Consider the following 940-nt stretch of genomic DNA (forward strand, 5'->3'; position numbering starts at 1 on the left):
AGAGTCTAATTCGGACACCCTTGGTAGAGTGCCATGGCATCTTAGCTCACAGCACTCTACCAAGGGTGACCAAGTGAAACTCTGTCTCCAAAAAATAAATAAATAAATAAAATAATAAAATATTCCATTAATTCAAATATTTTATGTTACCTTTAAGGACCTCCCTTCTCACCAAACAAATAACAACCTACAAGTTTTTTTTTTTGAGACAGAGCCTCAAGCTGTCCCCCTGGGTAGAGTGCTGTAGCATCACTGCTCACAGCAACCTCCAACTCCTGGGCTTAAGCAATTCTCTTGCCTTAGCCTCCCAAGTAGTTGGGACCACAGGCACCCACTGCAATGCCCGGTACTTTTTGGTTGCAGCCATCATTGTTTGGCGGGCCCAGGCTGGATTTGAACCCACCAGCTCAGGTGTATGTGGCTGGTGCCCTAGCCGCATGAGCCACAGGTGCCGAGCCAACAACCTACAAGTTTTATCTTTAGCCTCTCTTAAAATCAGCTGCAAAACATAAAATGTTTAGAATAAAAAACAATAAAGAAGAAGGCTTAAAAACAGTAAAAATTACGCTAATTCTTTGGGAAAAATTATTCTATTTAGTAAATTTGAAGACCAAATCAGAACTCAAAATTAACATTTGCTGAATCACTTGAGATATCAGAATTACTAAATTGTTAACCTCAGACATCTAGAATTTTGTAGCAATATTTACCTGTATCTTTGTCCTTGGCTTTATATACTTGGCCATAGGTTCCCTCTCCAATAATCCCAATAATGTCAAACTTGTCAACACAGCGTTTTCCCCAGTCACTTTCTGTTTGTCTTCTTTCTCCATAACGAGGACAACAAATTCTAAAAGTAAAAACAAAAATTTTATTTTTCTTTTTTTTTTTTTTTTTTTGAGGCAGAGCCTCAAGCTGTCCCCCTGGGTAGAGTGCCATG

General features: G+C 39.0%; 1 protein-coding gene across 6 annotated transcripts in view; it reads right to left on the bottom strand.

Moving 5' to 3' along the window:
* CDK12 (cyclin dependent kinase 12) overlaps window positions 1-940 on the bottom strand; it is a 104,850-nt gene that overhangs the window by 74,616 nt on the left and 29,294 nt on the right. For all 6 annotated transcript variants that reach the window (XM_023510963.1, XM_012803023.2, XM_023510964.1 and 3 more), the window contains exon 4: window positions 711-850. In XM_023510963.1, the coding sequence (XP_023366731.1) occupies window positions 711-850 (140 nt within the window). The remainder of the gene's footprint in view (window positions 1-710; window positions 851-940) is intronic.

Source organism: Otolemur garnettii, unplaced genomic scaffold, assembly GCF_000181295.1.
Source record: "Otolemur garnettii isolate 467f Iridium unplaced genomic scaffold, OtoGar3 scaffold00018, whole genome shotgun sequence".
NCBI classification, from domain to species: domain Eukaryota; kingdom Metazoa; phylum Chordata; class Mammalia; order Primates; family Galagidae; genus Otolemur; species Otolemur garnettii.